Source organism: Corticium candelabrum, chromosome 8, assembly GCF_963422355.1.
Source record: "Corticium candelabrum chromosome 8, ooCorCand1.1, whole genome shotgun sequence".
Taxonomy (NCBI): Eukaryota; Metazoa; Porifera; class Homoscleromorpha; order Homosclerophorida; family Plakinidae; genus Corticium; species Corticium candelabrum.
Window position 1 is genome coordinate 6,617,669 of NC_085092.1, and position 16,297 is coordinate 6,633,965.

At 42.8% G+C, this 16,297-nt stretch overlaps 2 protein-coding genes across 2 annotated transcripts in view; both read left to right on the forward strand.

The window, feature by feature from the left end:
* Positions 1-3,483: 3,483 nt before the first annotated feature.
* Positions 3,484-13,138, forward strand: LOC134182972 (uncharacterized; the record flags this gene model as incomplete). Its single annotated transcript, XM_062650415.1, has 6 exons — positions 3,484-3,534; positions 3,599-3,674; positions 9,698-9,937; positions 10,001-12,232; positions 12,290-12,337; positions 12,588-13,138. Coding segments are annotated over 6 exons (3,024 nt in total), but the record flags the coding sequence as incomplete, so codon positions are not given.
* A 3,030-nt stretch (positions 13,139-16,168) lies between these two features.
* The window catches only part of LOC134183727 (myotubularin-related protein 6-like), a 2,667-nt gene continuing 2,538 nt past the window's right edge, over positions 16,169-16,297 (forward strand). Inside the window, exon 1 of the mRNA XM_062651324.1 lies at positions 16,169-16,297. This exon is cut by the window's right edge and continues 346 nt beyond it. The gene's annotated coding sequence lies outside the window, so the exon portion shown is untranslated.

The following is a 16,297-nucleotide window of genomic DNA, read 5'->3' on the forward strand; positions in this document are numbered from 1 at the left end:
GTACTTTAATGCACATGTCGATATCATCAGTAACCCTAACTGAAACCACCCTCAAACACTAATAACTAGTAAATGCTCGGTTAGCATTGTGTCTTGCGAGCGATGGTGTTCTGTCTTTACCTATTGAGTGATAATTTGTGTAACAATGGTTGCGTTACGTAGCAATAGTTTCTGTCAAACAAACGCGGGAACTAAAGAAACAGACTTTCAGTTGCCCTTCTATAGTATTTGGCGTTCAATTATCCGATTCAGGAGTTCAATTATCCGTTGCTTACGGCTGTTGTGCAATATCATGGAAAACTGAATAACCTACATAGTCTGCGGTTGGGCAGCCGCTCAAATATCATCATTCATCAGCTGTCTAAGCGCAATAATTTGTAATTAATCTTGACTTTAGCGTGAAGTTTTAGCATGTGTTGTACAATAATTTCCTTTGCACAAATCTTGGTGTCCCACGTCTCCGCGGAGGTCTAACTAAGCTGTTGAGAGCGAACTAAATCTACATATCTACAAAGCCTACAACAACGCCTTGCTCTGTCAATCATGGTGCAATCTGCATACTTTGTAAACAGCGCCTTTTTCGTGATACCGTACAACAGTCCATCATGCGTCATAGTGGGTTTTTAGCTAATCAAGAGCTCAAATTTGACTACTTCGCCTTCCCACCTTTCTTGAATCAATTATTTATTGTTCAGCTGAAACGTGAGTGAGCATCATAGAAAGACGTCATGATAGAAATGTGTGACTAAAATAATTATTTCTATATTTGCTACTTCTAATTAGGACAGAGCATCGGATAATTGAATGCCCGAATCGGATAACTGAACGCCCAATTCGGATAATTGATTGCCGGAATCGGATAATTGAACGCCGAGTTCGGATAATTGAACGCAAAATACTATAGTTGTCTTCAATTCTTCGTTCACGCTTCAATCGTCTCACTCGTTTACTGAGATAGTCGCGTAACAATGGTCGCGTAGTCACGTGATAATGGTTGCGTAGCAATAATTTCTGTCAAAGTAACGCGTGGAAACTCAAAAAAACAGACTTTTCTCTTCTTTTAGCTTTTCTTTCCATTCCGTTTGTCACGTATCAGTCTCATTTGCTCGTTAGTCACGTAAGGGAGCAAAATCGAGAGTCGTTTTACTCTTCTCGCCAAGAAATTACAATTAAGTCGACCCCTCGAAAAGGGTCCCTTGCTTTAATTTTAGCGCATATGTTACGGAGTCAAAATTGCATTCATCTGGCATCGTCGTTTTGTCGATTTGTCTTTCTTTTTTGCCGTAAATCCATATGACAAGCAGTGACGTACGCATATATATAAATATATAAATATATAAATATATAAATATAATATATCTCGAGCTCAATTGACATGACAAGAGAGAGGCTCGCTTCGCTCGCCAATTATTAGATGCATGAGCAAACACTTTAATTTGTGTGTGGTGTTGTCAAGAAAGATTAAGTGATGACAAAGTTGCAATGGCAATGTGACAGAATCTGACATGCACGTCTGTTGTGAGCAGCTTACTTACTATAATCTCTTGTTGTTTACTGTTTTTCGTATCTCATTTCATCTGCTTGTTTTAGGATGGATCAACACCTTTATATCTTTCCTGCTCATGGTTAGTCTGTCGTGATAGTCATCTGTCAATTGTCAAGTTGTTGATATCATCAGGAGCTGATGTGTCAACAGTGAACAATGTAAGTGTACATTTGTTGTGTTTGTTTAAAGTATATCTTGCTAATGTGGAGTATGTAGCTCACATTTGGTGAAGCTTAATCTATAAATGGTGACAGCAGTGATTGTGAACTCTGTCTAATAATTAAAGATATTCTGAAATGTTGCAAGAAGAACAAACAGATAAATAAAGACAGACCCGTTCCATCTGGGCCACACCGTTTGCATTTATCCATCTGGGCATTCTGTCTGCGCAGTTTGAGCTCTACACCATTTTCTGGCAATTGGTGAAGGCACTCTTTGTGAGCCATTGTTTCGACGTGCTGATGGTGCATACTTAATTAATTAACTCACAGATGGTTTACCGCTTGTCTGCATTTACTGTTACATGCAGTCGGCATGGAGGAGACACTCTACACGGGTCGTAGCTTCCGCATCGGTGCAGCAACAACTGCTGCAGCTGCGGGTATGCCCCTTGGTTGATCCAGACATTGGGTCACTGGTGTAGCGACTGCTACCGATGCTACGTCCGCACCTCAGCGGATACACTCAGGGGAGTCTCTTTGCAACCGGCAGCCATGTCTCCCCATGGGACTCTGGCTTGGTGTCTGCTTGCTTTGAGTTGCATTTGGGTCTGGCAGGCTGAACTCTGTAGGGAATGTGGGGGTACGGTTACGTAAGCGAGTTCAGCCTTACAGTCTGGGTGGGCTCTACTTGGATTTGAAGCCTGGTGCCTTAGGCGGTTCAAGAAACCCTGTGCTTCGGGTGGTTTAGAACTAGCGCTTCGGTTTGGATGTGTTTTGTGTTCGACGATCAGGACGGTTTTGTCTGTGATGTTATTGATCTGGCACTCCGGATGATCATATGGTTCAATGTAGTTCGGTGCTCCGAACGGTTTCAGTATTCGAGTTTGACAGTACCGTATCCCTTACTGTGAACCCTTTCCAATGCGACCCAAATCACATTGCAACGCTCTAAAGCATGATGTTCTTGTGGGCATGGTGTTAAGCATGATAAAAGATGACAGATGTGAGCAGTCATTAACTGGAGACACGCATGCTTTAGGGTTACAGTAATATCTCTGTGGACGGATGGACGGAGCAAGGGACGGATGGACAATTGGAATGCAGCGCATATGCTCATTGTTATTGCTGGTGTTAATTAGTTAGTTATAAGAAACATTATTAGATAAGGACCTTGAGGGACATTGTTTGTGTTGTAGTAGAGTGGTATTGTAAATTATAATGGTGAAGTGATGATGTTGTTAGTTGGTGGTGTGACTGCATGGAGGTGGGACTGTATTTAGTGAAATCATACATTGATAATGATTTTGTGTGAAGTCATGATTATGATGTTGGAATTCATGGAGAGTAATGAATTATTATCCTCATGGGTCAGTCACACGACAGCATATGACATGGCTACGTGTTGATTGTGAATGATGACTGAAACAGCAGTGAACATCAGTTTGCGTAATTAATGTGTGAGCAGTAATAGAATGAGTTGCTGTACAACTGTGTGGCACAACAGCTAAAGAGATGTTTAGTCAACTGCATGACATTTGTCTTATTCATATTGTCTTTCTAACATTCACTTTTATCACACACTTGCTATGCTGATTGTGCATTGTGTATGTACTGGATAATAAGCTGGTTAACTATTTATTGATTATATGTACTTTGTACTGTGTGATATTGTTATGTTTCATTGCACTAATAATACTGTCTATTATTGGACAGAGAGGACAAACACCATTACAAGCTGCAGAAGAACAGTTGCAAAATGACATTTGGCGTGAAGATAGAGAAAATCGTTCTCGTATTATTTCTTATTTGAAAGAATTGAATGAGAATGTATGAGCTGATTGTCACACAGTATAGGTTGTGTGTATTGATTAGTGGTTGTGTGTGATGTTAGAGTTCTGTTGCAGCTGGAAATTCAGCATCAAACATCACAGATAGTACAACTGCAGTTGCTGACAACGATCATCCAAGTAAGTGAGACAATAGAAACATTTGATGACGTCATACAATAGACATTAACATCACTCGTAATACACTACTGTGTTGTAAGCAACATGCCCGCTAGTTTCGATACCGCGTAGACACGAGACAGTGTGGGCTTCAAGGGCAACATGCCAGGCTGTGAGGTATTTGTGAACAATGGGTTAACCAGAGTGGTCAGCTCATACGGTGAGCTCCGACAAGTGGTGTGAACCCAAGAGGTCAGTCAAGCTGACTTTGGAGACTGTCACACGCCACTTGAGCCCAAGAGGTCAGTGGAGTTGACTTTGGAGGCTCAACACACCATCACAGAACCTATTTCGTTTAATGACGTACATGAGACAACTGGCTTGCACCGAAGTTGTTAGTCGCGTTGACGTTGCAACCTGAGTGGAGATACACTCGTACGTGATGTTGGGGCAAGACTGACCTGAACAAGGCCCCTCCCCCAAATGGCACGCTACCCCAAAGAGAGCCAGGAGACTGCGTGTGTACCAGGGTGCTGGGATACAACTTGAGACCATCAAATTCAACAGATATGACCGTCTGCATGTGCAAATAGTGGTAGATTTAATGCTCTAGGACAGGCCATGTAATTTTTCAACGCCTTTACCGCACATACTGAATGGTGTGTTCGTCTAATAAATGAGTCGACGTCCAAGCAGAACGGGTCCGTTTTAGAAGCCTTGATGTGCAGCGGATACCCGTTGTCGTCGGTTGTGAGATCAGGGCGTAATAGCTTTCGGTCTTTGTCACAACTGCTGGGGCTCGGAGCCGTAAATTCCGAGGACCAAATAAAGCCAAAGAAGGTCACGGTAAAGGCGGCCCAGTACATCTGACGGTCGTCGTTTGATATGTGAAGACGTTCTCGCAGCATCGATTTCATTTGACTGATGATCTTGATAGTGATTGGAAGGCAAGGAGTGGGAGGTATATGTCTAATAACGACAGTATAGTTAATGTTTGCCGCCATAAAAAAGCGAGCATCGGATGAGTGCCATTAGATTGGGGCAGCGGGACGAGCCGTGTTGCCATAAGTCGACTACGCTCTGATTGTCACAGTGGAATAAAACCCGCTTGCCAGACCAATGCTTGCCCCGCATCAAACAGGCTACGACGACGGCAAACAATTCTTGCCATCCTATTGACTTCCTCGATTCCAGCGTCTAGTGCAACTGCCAGTCACCGTGGAACCGGGCGCATCTATGTAGAGCTCCATGTCTGCGGCGGCAGAGAGATGGACATCCGGCATCATTGCCACCCCATTCCAGGACGGGAGAAAGCAATACCACCAATGGAAATCCTTCCTAGTTTTTGCTATTAACGTAGACATGGTGTGATGACTCAATCGGACGGAGGTTGTCAGGTCAATGAGTCGGCGTAGAAACTTTGGACTGTCGGAATGACCTTGTATACAAAACTAAACTTACCGATTATGGATTGTAAGTCGTACTTGGTCGCCTTACGGTGTGACAGCCATTGGGGAATTTTATCCATCAGATCCCTCAGTTTTTCAGGAGGTAACATAGCAACCAGCACCTCGGAGTCAAGTTCAATGCCTAGGAAAGTTATGGTTGTAGTCGGGCCTGTTTCTTTGCTCCGCTTCATCAGTACAGGACGCCCAGCTGATGGGCTTTGTTCTTCACCCGTGTCATGGATGCATGGCAAGTGGAGTTGTGAAGTTCGTCAAAGAAGAAACTGTCGAGGTAGTGTAGAACACGATTAATGTGGCACTCGTTGAGAAGCGTAGATCAAAGGGCAAGCGCTTGTTGACGTAGTATTGGCCGTCCCAAAAGGTCCCAATCCTCTTGGCGGACTGAGCACAAACGAAAGGCATGTTTCAAGTCCATCTTCGCCATGCAGCAACCTTGACCGGTGTGTTTCACGAAGGCAGTGGCATCATCAATTTTCTTGTACCGCAAGTGGTACTTCTCTGAGTCAACGCCGTTGCTAATACTAAGTCTGCCAGCTACCGTTTTTCTTTGAAACGACACCTATGCCAGAGCAGTGGAGAGTTAGCAGATGGAGTTTGTTGTAAGCGCCAGCCATGTCACTGCGTTCGCTTTCTAAATCCAAGGGCTCGAAAAAATTGGTCCAACTAGTTGTCGACATTTGAAGAGTTTCCAAAAATTTTATGTCGTCAAAACTTTTAGTCTAGGACGTTGTGTTGATATCAATCATGGTGTTTAGTGGTATACCACCATTCTGGAGCACGTGCGAGGAGAGGACTGTGTACGAGTCTAGTAAAACATACAGCGCAGTATTCTGTACTTCACAATGGCATGCAACCAAGCGTATCCACATATTACCGCTGAGCCCATGGATGCGACGTGTTACACTAGACAGAGCTAAGACATCTTTGCAATAGTGATAGCTAATTGAATCAGTGATTAATCGCATACCACCTCTCTTTGTCAAAACAAGGCGGGGTTTCAATCAGACTTCCACATATCACATTGCGGAAGTTGTCCATTTTCTTGCTACTAAAATTGTACAGTATCTACCCTATTTCGATCTACAGGATTTACCATTGCCTCTGCTTCCTCACGTGCTCCCTGGTCATAAACTTCATGCCTGTACTCTGTCGGAATCCTGAGATGGTTCTCGCACTCCCCGTTTCATTATCTGGTATATGACCAGTTTGTCAACGTATGCTGTTGGCGTAATAATTTACTACGCGTACATGTCATTGTACGACAAATGTCCCAATACAAGCGTCAACCGTGAAGCGGCACATGTTTCAGTACAGTACAGCTATCCGCCTGCATACTGAGAAGCCATTACATACTAGCCTTCGTCTGCTATAGTCGTTGTAAAATTTAACATCAAATGATGACTTAAGGACCTATTTTTTAAGCCCTGCCTTGCTGAACAATAACCTTGTGCTCGAGTGTGGACTTTAGGTTGGAAGATAAACGAAAGTAACATGCACCAGTGTAGCCAAGATTGAAACTATGATGTAGTGACCAAAGCAGTGATTCAACAAACGTACGATCAGGGTGATTGTGTAGTGACATTGCAAAACGTCAGGCTGAAGTGGAGTGTCTGGTTTATGCTTGTTTCTTGGGCCTGTGCAGGAACACGTGGCCTCGAGGTGATTGTCGTGGCAGATGAAACATGCGTGTCGGTATTTGCACAGGCTAGGTGAGGCTTGGTTCTTGCATCTACCAGCATTGAAGAGACGGCAGATTTCGGGTTTGCCCGAAGAGGGATTGAAGATGTTACCGGAAGATGTGGTTGCTTGCGTGGGGGGACAAAAGGACTGGTCGGTGTGTGCACAGTCTGTTGCCACGTGACCTGGTTGGCTGCATGTATAGCAGGTGATCGAGGTTGCTGCACGACCTGTGAAGCACTGAGCTCACATGTGATGGTCAATCGTGTCCCATGTTACACTTGTGGTCCTGCTGGCAAAATAACGAAAGGCTCTATCGTAATTTAGCCAGGCTGAGGTTTGGTATTGCGAGCTAGCTTGAGCGACTATAGACTGGTAGCCGATAAGTTTGTAACCTTGCGCCGGATCCGCTAGAAAGACTGTAGCTGCGTATGCAGACCAAGTCTGAAGCCACGAGTTGATGTTGCAGACATGCCTGCACTTTGGACTAGATACCGAGGCTTTCATTGCCATGGGGACCTCACTATGTTAGTCGGTACTTCAGTAAGTATGGTGTCAAAGTCATCATATTCACCTGCTAGTATCTTTCTCTTTGTCCTCCTAGATAACATCCAGGTTTTCCGGTTGATTGCTAGATCCTGCTGCCGTCCATGCGTGGCCGAGAGATGTGCGAGGGCTGGAACGACGTGATTTTGATCTTGTGCAGGAACGGCGACTGGTCGATCTAAACCATTGTTTGTGTGGTGATCGAGACCTTGAGGATGAGCGAGGGCTTTGGCTGCTGTCATTGTTCTGGTTTCCACAATTGCGACTTCGCGTCCTTCCTTGTGGTGTGGCGGGAAGAGCCTGACCGGGATCTTGAACGGGTGAGCATGGGACAAATAGCTTGAGACATGGCAGCTACTGATGCTTGTACTGCTGACTGGATGACAGTCTCTAGTGATGTGCTGTCGATTTGTGTGGCCATGGTAGGCGTTTCTGTCGTCATCGCCGTGACTAAAGCTGCTGACAGATCTGTAGTTGTTGTAGTCGCTCTGTCAGTAGGAACGAGAGCTGCGGACAGTCGCTTGATTCGTTCTGATCTGGAGCCAGTGGAGACAAGGTGATATTGCTGTAGGAGCAATCGAATTGACACGTCTGAAAGCAAAGCAATTTCTTCCAGACAACGAGGAAGAGTGAGGGACGATGCTCATTGGGTTGAACGACTAGTGCACTTACTCATATCAAGAAAGCGACCAGCTAGACAATGTTAACCAAACTATGCAACGTTCTCACAGTCATTTGTATTAATACATAGTTGAACCGCTAGCTATTGACACTACAGAGGTTTGGCTAACCTCTGTAATCTTCTACTCCTGATGTTAACCTACGTTTACTATGTAAATCAACCAATGACGTCATACAATAGACATTATTTATGAGGGTCATTTCAAAGTTTGAGACACTCGTTGATAAACTGTTTGTATTATTTGCAACAACACTGCTGCTTACACATTTATATACTAGAGTTCTTCATTACATGTCACTGAAATTTTTATCTCATATTGTTTATTAGTAATCACGTAATTAGCCATCAAGATTTCACTCACTTTGTTGTCACAGAAGATAGGACACGGCAGGAAATCAAACACAACAGTCCCAAATTTTCTAAGAAGTCCGGCAAGGTTCAGCAGTGTTGTTATGGGGGACATGGTGTAGCCATGAACCCTTCAAAACTTTGGGGTGTTGTAACTTTTTCGTTGCCTTAGATTCTGTTTGCTCATTAATTTCTGGGGATCTACGTGAAATTTGGTCATCAATTAAAGGCAGACTATTCATGCATATATCCCATTCATGTCCAGTTACTGTTTCTGTTGTTTTTCGATTTGAAGGAGTTATGTCTTTTTCATTTAGTCCGTTTAAATTAATTGAGTTTGATATCAAGTGGCAGTTTGCACACAACCATGGAAGACTGACGACACTGCTGCACGGTCTCAGAGAGCAAGCACAGCCACTAACTGTATCCCTAACCCTAAGGCAGATTTCCTGGAAACCTTGCTCACTCTTGTCGGAAATTTGGCATGGTCATGTGAATATTGTGATCCAGATTTCCTGAGGCACCGGGAGACAGTCGGGTCAAAGATGAGCCTTGTACTGGACATTTTAGTGAGTGGAGACGACGATCAGGTTTAAAGTGTGAGGGTTTTATGAAAGAAGATCTACGTTTGAGTTGTGAGGATGTGGTCGTGGATGTTTTGGTGTCAGGTGGATGTGGCCATCGAATTCTGACGAATCACTCATTACTTAGAAAAGCTGCAGTGAAATGGGCTTTGCACGCCTTGACTGAATATCAGAAGTGGATGCGTGTCAAGTCAATCTCTCTCGGCAGCACATCACCAGGTACTTAGAGAGAAACCTTGACATCAATGAGACCTGGCTGCGATGTTATGTGCCAGTGCTGAAGAGTCAGTCAGCCAAATGGTGTCATTCTTGGTCACCACATTAAGAAACTGGTGCAGCAGGGGAGCAAGAGGAACGTGATGACCCTGACAATCGTTGCATAGGATCGTGAAGGTGTTCTTGTCTGCCACAAACTTTGATTGGATACTTTGGCAGCAAAGAGCATATCTTTCAGCAACTAATTATGTATGAGTTTTTGATTCCCAATGTTAGAGGTGCACCATAGTCAGCACTCCCACTTGCTTCATGTCTGACGACCGATTTGATAGCCGACTGGGGGACATAGAGACTTTGTGTAGCACACAGACACCCAAACATATTAGACAGAGAGAGAGAGAGCAAGTTTTACATTTATTAGTATGTCTTCTTGACTATTTGTTTATTTGTGTGTAGTGTTAGAACAGTTGTACATGTTTAACTTTGTTTTGTGTGTGTGTATTGATGTAGTTACTTATTTTGTAGAAGCTCACAAGAGTGAATGGCTCAAACTAGTGGCCAAGTCACTAACTGGTGAAGCTGTTGAATTGACAGCAAAATCATCTGATACTGTTGCCACTTTGAAGCAGCAATTACAAACCAAGAATGACCCATCATCATGGGATCAGCTGCTTGTTTTTAAGAAGAAGCAACTAGACGATGAGCAAACATTGGCTGATGCAGGAGTAACTGATGGAACAATACTGAACGTCGTTCTTTGTCCTCGTCAGTCGATCTTCTTACTAAACAGATTGTAGTATACAAATTGTAATGATGGTATTGTTGTAGGTGGTGTGACAGGCATGGGAGCTGATGCGGCTGAGTTATTTGTTCGAGCTTTATCACAAGGAAAAGTGGAAGTAAGTCGAGTGAAGATTGTCATTGCTGGTAGAGACAGAACGGGCAAGACGTCATTTAAACGATCTGTGCTCAAACTGAAGTTTCAGATAATTGAACCGAGCACACCTGTCGCAGTGGCAGAGTTGGCAGTGTGTGAAGCATCAAACTGGAAGCTTTTGAGTGACAAGGACGAAGAATTTTTGGACAAACAAATAGCTAGAGCAGCAGTTCATGTAGCGACTGTTTCAAGTGCAAACGTGTCTGGTAGTCCAGATGACAACAAATATGACAATGACAAAACAGATTATGGAGATCATCACAGTGAGTTTGAGCTTAGCTTGTCAGTTGATAGAGAATCTACATCAACTGATACTAGAGAAAGCAGCAACAACACTAACAAACTTGATGAAGCAACAGTTCTAACTGGAGGGATAGCTCGTGCTATTAAAGATTTCCAAAGTGATACTGACCTCTTAAAGCAGGAAGATTCAAAAGTTCACGTTGCCATTTGGGATTTGGGAGGTCAGGAGCCACTTCTTCCTGGTCAAGGAGAAGCCATCACACCAGGATGTGTCGTTTGTGTTGTATTTAAGGCATCGGAGTTTCTAGGTGACTCTGCCAAGTCTTTCTACTGTCCTTCTGCTGACTCAAAACCAATTCCAATCGACAACCACTGGATAGAGACGAACTATGATGCTGTGGCTTTGTGGGCATCCATGACTTTTTTGGCAGGAGATGTGGAAAGTCTTGAAGGCCTTCTCTCTGGTCTTCACATGGGCAAGTCAAAGGGATGTGCATCACCAGTAATGTTGTTGATTGGAACACACATCAATGATGCCGATGAAGAAATGATCAAGAAGCAGAATGAATTTCTGTCTAAAATGTTTTGTAATAAAGCATTTCAGAAGCACATCCTTCGACCATCTAAGCAGGCTAACGATTGGTTTTTTCGTGTTGAGAATTCGGTGTCCGATCCTGACAGTACAAGCGAGGATGCAGGCGTGAGTGCAGTGAAGCAAGTCATTGAAGAGATGGCACGTGATGTGTCACCTAAACCTCTGATACCAGCCACTTGGTCAGTTCTAGAAAAGATTCTTGATTCTTTAGAAATCAAGTTGGGCAGTGCTCTTTCCAATGTCAACGTTATCATGAGTTTTGCCCGTCGATTGTGTCGAATGTCAGAAGAGAAAGAAGTCCGTCTTGCTCTGACATATTTAGATGAAGCCGGATCAGTAATTTATCCTCAGAAAAGTGAGAAGCTGAAGAACATAGTCGTCACCAAACCAAGCTGGATTTTCAAGGTTTTCTCAGTCGTGGCGTCTGTCACGGATTGGCCTTCTTCTTTACTGATGGATGATTGGGATCGAGTTCGGCAAGTAGGAATTGCTTCTTGGGAACTCATTCGTTATCGTCTGGAAGTAGCAGGAGTGAAGCCGGAAGAGTACGAAGATGTACTCAATTTGTTGAATTTCTATTTTATTCTGTGCCCCAATCCTCCACCTCTTCCTTTATCGGTTTCTTACAAAACAGAATACTTTGTTCCATGTTTGCTAGAAGTCGAGTCAGAGGGTCCATTTGCAGCTGTTGATTTGGTTGCTTCTCGGCCAATGTCACTTATCATTTTGTCTCATAAAATTGAGTTTATTCCTGAGCAGTTGCATTTTAGGCTGATGACGTGTTGCTTTGAGAAATATCCTGACGAACCAATGTTGACACGTAATAAGTGTGTATATCGAGTCGAGAAAGATGTCAAGTTGGAAGTGATTTATCACTTGAAGAAATATATCGTTGTAACTATTGACACACAACGGCCACTTGATGAAATTGCATCTCTGTGTACAGACATTCGTCTGTTCATCACTAAAAAGCTGCATGAAGTGAAGACGCCAGGGTTGTCTCGTTTTCAGTTTTCATTGAATATTCAACATCCCGGACCAGCCATTGATGTGGATATGAACAAGTTAGTATGTATAGACAAGTATGTACCAAGTGAGGACACAACATTGAGAAGAAACAAAAGCAGGGTCGATGTCAATCTGGATCACAATGAGAGAGCTGCATTAGACTGTTGGTTTTATGAAGAGAAAGATGATGTAGCAGGAGACTCTCAGAATGATCGTGTGTCACGAGAGCAATTTCCCACTTTGGATATCTGGTTTAGTGACTCAAGGGAAAGTTTAGGTAAATATGATTATTTGTGATGTTGATGGTTAGTATATAATTGATGTTACCTTATAGATATTGAAACTGGAAGTGATAGACAACAACGAGATGAACAAACAACGAGTGAGTTTAGTTGTCTTCCTGTTGGTGTTTTCTTAGTCTCACTTAGCCAGACCCTTCCTCGCCTACATCCGCCTATTTCTCACTGGCGGATGTAGGCGGGCAAGGGTCTGACTACGCGAGACTAGTGTTTTACTGTGTACATTGACAGTTGAGTAGCAGCATGTAGTGAATGTGAGGATTGTCTGCTGTAGCTATGAATCATATAATGTCTGAAATGGTGTAATTGAAACATCTCTTGTTCTATTTTCAGAAAGTAAATTTGCTGATTCAAGTGTGTCAACTCTAACATCTGGAGTTTGTCAACAGTCACAAATGTCTAATCTTGATGACGAGTTGAGTTCTCAGCTGTTAATGGAAGTTGCTGTTGAAGTATCTCACAAATGGGAGGAATTCGGGTCTCTTCTGTCAGCAGATATGTTTCCTACAAGGAAAACGGACGTTATCACTGATACATACAGAAAGCCATTCTTGCGTGCTAAAGCCATGTTAGAGGAATGGAGAGAGGCAATGGGCAGAAGAGCTACTTGTCACTTGATTGTTCAAACGCTTTTGAAGATGGGTTTGAGGAAGGAGGCATGTGATATATTTGGTTATGATGTAGTAGAACTCATTTATCCAAACAAATAATTAAGGTAATTATGTGTCACGTGACTTTGATTTAGGGACATATCTTTGTGTCATTATTTTAAAATTTATTTGTAAACGTGCTGTAAAGTATAGCGATGTGCTATCAATGGAATTGAACAATAATATCTGTAAACAATAGTTTATCGAGATTTCTGTCCAACATGATATACGTATTACTGGAATTGTATATTTCGTTTGCTGCATCAAATCAATGAAAATGATTGAAAGGAAGACAGACAGACACAGAAAACACGTGCAATTTGTTTTCATTATTTTGTGCATAAACATGGTGCTTATGGCAATAAATATGATACCACTATTGCTCTAGAATGTCATTTTGCACTCACACATCTCGAGGTCATCAGCTTGCGATCTGCTTGTTTTGATCAGTTGTGTGGACTTTTGTGTCGCTCATTGATTCCCTATCATCCACGCAAATACTATTATACCTTGACCAATCATGTAGGTATATGTCTAATCAAAGCAAAATTGTGTGCGTTCACGAACACAAGTTGGTCAGTTAATGACCGATGACTGGCCGTTATACTCCACTCAGCCGTATCTTTTCAAACACGAACTAAAACACATTAATCACTTGTGTCTGTGAAGTGTTCCTAAAGCAACTACATACTACATAAAGGACATAGATGTCGCTATCTAAATCATTAAAGAGCAACTCGTCTCGACGTGTCAGTTGTCTGTCTCTTTGTCTGTCTGTTAGTTTGTTTGTCAGTCTGTGTGACTGTCAAGATCATGTATTGCATATATATCAACTACACACACAGTGTGGAAAATACGGAATTATTTTGACTCGGACAGACTGACCCTAGGTAGGACATCCTTGTATGATGTTACATGAACTAAGTGCCTCTCTACTGCAACCATTGCATGTAATTTTAATAACCATCTTCCAAGGGAGAATTTGGTGTTAAAGGCAGCTGATGTTTTCTCTGGATAAATCATGTTAGGAGGCATCCAAGTTCATGAAATTAACAGTTACACCATTGGAAAGGCCATCACGTGCTAAGAGACAAGGTTTACACTGTCCAAACACGTCCCAACACTGGTGCAGTATTTGGTCAGACAAACAACACATTTGGTGAGACATTGTCTTATGTCCTACCGTTATTTCCACACTGTACTTTACTAATCATTACTAATCAGATCATCTAATGCAAACAACATTTCTATTTTGAATATGATGGACGATGATGATGACGAGGACATACCGTATAAGATGAAACATTGGCGGGAATTTAGTTTGGCGGTTTGCTAAAATTGATGGTAAAAGCATATTGGCAGTTGGACATCGTTGTTGGATAATTGATATAAGTACAACATTCCCCACTCACTACGGCCTCATTCTCATGTTTAATTAACCTCCCAGTTTGACATGCCAGGCACAACAGACGTCAAGCAGGGGTTACCCTCTAAATTATCTTGTGACCTCATCTCGTGATGTACCACCACATCGCCATGATGCTTGATTCACGTGGGTGATCCGACCGTCATCATATTCTGGTGGCCAAATTGATGGCGGATTTTGTATTGGCGCTTGCTAAAAATCTGCCAAAATAAATTCCCGCCAATGTTTTTGGTATTTAAAGCTCTGCTGGTTGTCACACAACTATTGTATCCTGAGTGGCTGTTTGTGCCGAGTGGAGTGAGTGAAGAAGTCGTGAATGGCAGTGCTAAGTTTAGGAGTCGAGAGAGAGTACCAGCATTGTCATATTACCACCAAGCGTCATGGGTGATGGATATGGTTTATATTGGATGGTGTGTGTCTGTCTATTTACTTTTCTTGTTTTTTGCTTATTTGTTTGTTTGTTTATATGTTTATTTGTTTGTTTGTTTATATGTTTATTTGTTTGTTTATTTATTTGTTTATTTGTTTATCTGCTGTTTTGTTATCTGTTTCTTATGAATTTGTTTATGTGTAAGCAGTATTATGTCGTTGCAGTCAACCACTAAGTGGGATGGTCAAACGATCATCAGGCGACGAAACGTATTTGGAAACGATCACACATTAGATAGATATAAGCTAATTGAGTTTGTGACGTAGGTACTATGTAGTCACGTGGGGTGCCAAGACTATGACGTGGGGTGACACTTAGTGAAGTAAGTGTGTGAAAGTAGGCGCGGTGAGTCAGGTCACGGGAGGCTGAAAGTGTCATACGGGAACCGGACACTGCTAGGCACCCTGGGGACGAGGCTAGTAGTCGACACGTGCCCACGGGTAAGAGTCAAGAATTTGTGTTGCAACAAACAGCATTCTTTGTTTTGTTCTATTTGTCTGTCTGTTTCTCTGCCCGCATGGCTGTTTGTTTATCTGTTGTTTCATTACCATAGAGTGTCACTTATCCAGACATGTTGTGACCGGAGGGTATCCAGATTAGTGATTTTTGATAACCAGTATTACGTCTCATCTCTATACAAGTGGCTATCATAGTGTATAGCATGTAGATATCCACAGTTACCATAGCAAGAGTATAAATGAGTATTTGGTCTTTGACTGGGGACAGTAGCGGTTACTGGCTGTGACTTGACCATCAGCTGGAGATGTTGTGGGACTCTGGGTGCCCACACTTCAGTTGGCATCAGAAGTCGAGTGGCGGATCCAGAGCACAGTTGAGGGTATTGGCAATGTGACGTCACGAAAGAAAAATTTGAGAAAACTTAATTACTAATTATTGATAAGAGAATCAACAAAACTTTGAAACACGATTACGTTACCAAGCTAGATGTACATCACTACGTTTATACAATGTTTTGTACAATGACTGTGTCTGCACATGCTCAAGTACTTCGGAAGCCTTCTCCATGTTCTTTACTTCCGGTCTCAAGTGGTAGGTAGACATGTGCCTGTTGCATCACCCTCTAGGTCTGCCTCTCAAGTCAGTGCTCTTGCGAGTTCCTGGTCTGGTTCTAGGAGTTTGCTAGTGCAGGCCCAATGCTTTCTTGAGTAGCACACAGGAGCCCAATCATAGGATTGGGGGCGTGACCTAAATGGTAACTATTGACATTTACTGTTTTCATTGCGAACCGGGGGGGGGGTGATCAACCTAAACGATATTTTGAATACATTTAGGTTGCCATAAACTGTTGCTGGCATGTGGAGAAAGTCAATCAAGAATTGCATTACTGCATACCTGCCTTGGAGTACGGACTATCTGCATCGGCGCTAGTATAAATTGAAGTTTTCAGTGACGACAGAACATTTCCTACCAGTGATCCAGGACAGAAAGCGAGGGGTGCTCGAGCACCCTAAGCACCCCCTCTGGCTACGCCACTGGTTTTGTATTATAGCAAGACTGGGAAAGTTGCCACCATTAT